This window comes from Bison bison, unplaced genomic scaffold (assembly GCF_000754665.1).
Source record: "Bison bison bison isolate TAMUID 2011002044 unplaced genomic scaffold, Bison_UMD1.0 scf7180017857661, whole genome shotgun sequence".
In the NCBI taxonomy this organism is placed as follows: Eukaryota; Metazoa; Chordata; class Mammalia; order Artiodactyla; family Bovidae; genus Bison; species Bison bison.
Window position 1 is genome coordinate 138,347 of NW_011488234.1, and position 4,737 is coordinate 143,083.

General features: G+C 58.2%; 1 protein-coding gene across 1 annotated transcript in view; it reads left to right on the forward strand.

Moving 5' to 3' along the window:
* The window catches only part of ANO9 (anoctamin 9), a 15,991-nt gene extending 12,899 nt beyond the window's left edge, over nucleotides 1-3,092 (forward strand). Inside the window, exons 16-23 of the mRNA XM_010861088.1 lie at nucleotides 126-223; nucleotides 344-471; nucleotides 552-704; nucleotides 1,429-1,576; nucleotides 2,104-2,205; nucleotides 2,277-2,370; nucleotides 2,467-2,576; nucleotides 2,649-3,092. Of these exons, the coding sequence (XP_010859390.1) occupies nucleotides 126-223; nucleotides 344-471; nucleotides 552-704; nucleotides 1,429-1,576; nucleotides 2,104-2,205; nucleotides 2,277-2,370; nucleotides 2,467-2,576; nucleotides 2,649-2,676 (861 nt within the window). The 3' untranslated portion in view covers nucleotides 2,677-3,092. The remainder of the gene's footprint in view (nucleotides 1-125; nucleotides 224-343; nucleotides 472-551; nucleotides 705-1,428; nucleotides 1,577-2,103; nucleotides 2,206-2,276; nucleotides 2,371-2,466; nucleotides 2,577-2,648) is intronic.
* Nucleotides 3,093-4,737: the final 1,645 nt, after the last annotated feature.

Sequence of the window (4,737 nt, forward strand, 5' to 3'; positions counted from 1 at the left end):
GCTGTGGAAGCTGGAGGAGGTCAGCCTGTCCCGGGTGCCCTGCTGCCCTCTTCCCGAACTGCCCTCTCTCCTGGCCTCTCCCAGTGCCCCGTGTGCATGCGCACCTCCCACCCTTGTCCCTGCAGTGCCACCTCAGCGGCTGCATGATGGACCTGTTCGTGCAGATGGCCATCATCATGGGTCTGAAGCAAACGCTCAGCAACTGCGTGGAGTATCTGAAGCCGTGAGGACCCCCTCCCCTCCGGGCGCCGCCCACCGCAGGGAGTCCGGACCCCAGGACGCCCCGCCCCCCCGCCCCGCCCCCTGCTCCTCCCGGTTCTCCACCCGCTTCTCCTGCCCCTAGGTGGCTGGCGCACAAGTGTCGCTCCTTGCGGGCCCCGTCTCAGGACCCCGAGCTGGGCCACTGGCAGCGCAACTATCGGCTGAACCCAGTCTACGCCTTCAGCCTGTTCAACGAGTTCATGGAGATGAGTACGCGGGGTGGGGCTGGCGGCCGAGGGGCTGGCGGAGGGGCTGGCGAGGACGCGCAGGGTGACCGCTCCCGCCCGCAGTGATCCAGTACGGCTTCACCACCATCTTCGTGGCTGCCTTCCCGCTGGCCCCGCTGCTCGCGCTCTTCAGCAACCTCGTGGAGATCCGCCTGGACGCCATCAAAATGGTCCGGCTGCAGCGGCGCCTGGTGCCACGCAAGGCCAAGGACATCGGTCAGGGGCCGGCCAGGGGCGGGGCGGCCAGTGCGCCAGTCTCCCTGGAACCCCAGCCCTAAGCCTTGCGGGGCACGAGGGGCCCTCACCCCGCGGTGGCCCCCAGCCCTTCCCAGGGTCTGCCTGGGTTGGGGGTTGAGCCCAGGCCCCAAGAAGAGGAGGGGCTGGCATGCCCCCACTGCCCCCCACCCCCAGTCGGGTTGAAGGGCCAAAGCCACTGGGAAGCAGATACAAAAAGGCTGGACTCTGAGAGCAGGAAGCTGGGGGAGAGATGTCCAGCAGCTGGGGGCAGGGACTCGGTCACCTCGGCTGGCCTTGCCAGGGCGGATGGGGTCAGGGATGAAGCAAGGAGATGGAGTACTGGACAAGGCAGCAGGAGAGAGGAAGGCCTCCATCCCAGGACCAGTCAGGGGGTCTGCCCCTGCCCTGGGTGGGGGAACCTAGGAGGCAGAGCAGGCCTGGGGGCAGCTGAAAGGTTCAGGCATAACATGGGGGATGGAGACCTGGGCCCCTCCCTGTCCATGTCAAGAAGCAGGGTGCAGGAGAGTGGCGTTTGCCCTCTGCTGGCCTTGGCCAAGACTGTCCTCATCAGGGGCCTGGCAGTCTCCACAAGCGTAAGTGGGACAAAGCCCTTGGCCATCCGGGCTCCCAGCCTTGGGGAATCAACGGGGCCAGGGGAGGAGGCTTGTAGGCAGACTGGGCCTCTCTCCCTTCTGTGGCCCAGGGACCTGGCTGCAGGTGCTGGAGATCATCGGTGTGCTGGCGGTCATTGCCAATGGGATGGTCATCGCCTTCACGTCCGAGTTCATCCCCCGTGTGGTGTACAAGTACCGCTATGGCCCCTGCCGGAGAGGGGCCCACTCTGAAGTCGAGTAAGGGGACGCTGCCACACAGCCCCTGGGGGAGTCTCAACTGTCCAGAGGCCCCTGCAAAACTGGCCCCACCCCAGGGGAGCCCAGGGCAGGGCTTGATGCTCCCAGTTTCTCCTGGGGTGGTCTGCTCCCGCCCTGTGCCGACCTAGAGACCCTGGGTAGAGCCTGGGAATGCAGACTGGACCCTAGGAGGGCATTAATGTCCCAGAGCTAGCCATTTCCTGAGCAAGCGCTACGGGAACGGCTCCCCTTCCGAAGTCAGACGCTTTGTAGGGTCTGCACACTGTCCTCATCCAGCTCTTCCAGCCCTGTGGGGGGCTGGGTCTCCAGGGGTCTCTCCCAGGAAGGCTCCCCCAGCCCCTGCGAGTCCCTTCAGCCTCCCCGAGGGCCCGTCTCCCATGTACAGAGGTGAAGGAGAGGGTCTGCACTGTGGCCCACCCTGACGGCCCCCACCACGTCAGGCCAGATTCGAGCCGGCACCCCGGAAGCCTGAGGGGCCACACCAAGCTCCTGTCCTCTGCCCACAGCTGCTTCACCGGCTATGTCAACCACAGCCTGTCTGTGTTCTACACCAAAGACTTCCAGGATCCTGCCAAAATCGAGGGCTGGGAGAATGTGACCGAGTGCAGGTTTGGACCCCCACCCCCTGTGAGCACCCTTTAAACTCCTGACCCCTGACCTCATCTGCTCCCCACCCCAGGTACCGGGACTATTTCTCTGCTCAGGACTCCAACTTCTCAGAGCAGCAGTGGTTCCTCCTGGCGATCCGCCTGGCCTTCCTCATCCTCTTCGAGGTGAGTCAGCACGGCAGGGACCCTGGAGTGGGGCAGCTCTCTGACCCTTGGCGCCCCTGTGCAGCCCTCCTGACCTCCCCTCTCTGCCGTCCCCAGCACGTGGCTTTATGCATCAAGCTCATTGCGGCCTGGTTTGTACCCGACGTCCCGCAGTCTGTGAAGAACGAAGTCCTGAAGAAGAAGTACCAGAGACTGGAAGAAAAAAGGTGGAGAGGCGGGGCTGGCTGGGAGCAGGGAGGGGCTGGGGTGGGCCCACTCACCCCCTTTCCTGCCTCCAGCTGCAGCCCCAAGAGCACAGACGTGTAGGGGACCTGGAGCAGGTGGTGCCTGGAGGCCCACGACTCAGGAGCTGCCACCACGGCCTCCCACCCCAGCCTGGCTGGCTGTGTGTGGGGAGCTTTAAGAAGACCTGAGTGTGTGGGGGGGCCCTGGGAGCCCCTGTGTGTTTGGGGTGTCTGCGAACTGCACCCTTGTCTGTGCTCTGTGAGGCCTGTTCCATGTGTTAGGTCTCAGGCTTGGTACTGCCTGACTTGAACTCTCAGTGACTCCTGCCAGCCCTAGAAGGGGAGGGCGGGCAGGGCAGAGGCTCCTGCACAGCCACAGTGCAGGGGGGCTGGCCTCTTTCCTGGGCTGCCCTCTGACTTCTGGGCCCCAGATCTTGCCCCACCCCCTGGCTCCCTTCAACCAGCAGAATTTTCTATAATAAAATAAAAATTTTCTGTAGATTTCTGGGTCTCTCTGATGGATTATGTCTGCCCTCAGGGCTAGCAAGGTTATACTCAAAATCCTTTCACATGCTAGCAAGGTTATGCTAAAGATCCTTCAAGCTAGACTTCAGCAGTACGTGAACTGAGAACTGCCAGATGTACAAGCTGGGTTTTAAAGAAACAGCGGAACCAGAGATCAAATTGCCATTTGCTGGGTCATTAAGAAAGCAAGGGCCTTCCAGAAAAACATCTACTTCTGCTTCACTGACTACGCTAAAACCTTTGACTGTGTGGATCACAACAAACTGGAAAATTATTAATGAGATGGAAGTACCAGACCATTGTACCTGCCTCCTGAGAAATCTGTATGTAGATCAAAAAGCAACAGTTAGAACCAGACATACAAGTGACTGGTTCAAAATTGGGAAAGGATTCTATCTAGGCTGTATACCATCACCCCGTTTATTTAACTTATATGCAGAGTACATCATGCAGAATGCCGAGCTGGAATCAAGATTGCCGGGAGAAAAATTAGCAACCTAAGATATGCAGATGATACCACTTAAATGGCAGAAAGCAAAGAGGAACTAAAGAGCCTCTTCCTGAAGGTGAAAGAGGAGAGTGAAAAAGCTGACTTGAAACTCAACATTCAAAGAACTGAGTGGCATCCAGTCCCACCACTTCATGGCAAATAAAAGAGGAAAAAGTGGAAACCGTGGCAGATTTTATTTTCTGGAGGTCCAAAATCACTGCAGATGGTGACTGCAGCCATGGAATTAAAAGATGCTTGTTCTGTGGAAGGAAAGCTATGGTAAACCTAGAACAGAGTATTAAAAAGCAGAGACATTACTTTGCCCACAAAGGTCCACACAGTCAAAGCAATGGTTTTTCCAGTAGTCATGTATGCATATGAATTGGACCATACAGAAGACTGAGCACTGAGGAAGTGATGCTTTCAAATTGTGGTTCTGGAGAAGGCTCTTGAGAGTCTCTTGGATTGCAAGGAGGTCACACCAGTCAATCCTAAAGGAAATCAACCCTAAATATTTGTTGGAAGGACTGTTGCTGAAGCTGAAAATCCAATACTTTGGCCACTTGATGCGAAGAGCTGACTCATTGAAAAAGACTGATGCTGGGAAAGATTGAAGGCAGGAGGAGAAGGCAGCAGATGATGACATGGTTAGATAGCGTCACTGACTCAATGGACAGGTATTTGAACAAATTCTGGGAGATAGTGAAGGACGGGGGAGCCTGACTTGTGCTGCAGTCCATGACGTAGAAAAGGGTGGGACCTGACTTATCGGCTGAACGATAACAGGGTTAGCTGGGAAACTGAGGTCCAGATGGGGAAAGGCCTGGAATGCAGTAGCCTCCTGCTCTCCTCTGGTTTTCCGTGGGCTTCCACAGAAAAGTGAGGATTTGCCTGCACCTATCAGGGGCAAGAGTCAAGGCAGGAGTTAAGGCAGGCTTCCTGGAGGAAGAGGAAGAGCTTGGGCAGGGGGCCAGAACTGCTGCAGGTGCCCCTGGGGGCGGCGGAATTTCCGAGGAGTCTCTGGGGCACCAAGGCAGTCCGGGTTGGTGGGCCGGTTTGGCCTCTGCCCCTAGGCCCGGCGGCCGCGACTCCACGGGGCTGAGCGCGGTAAATTCTTGAACACCGACC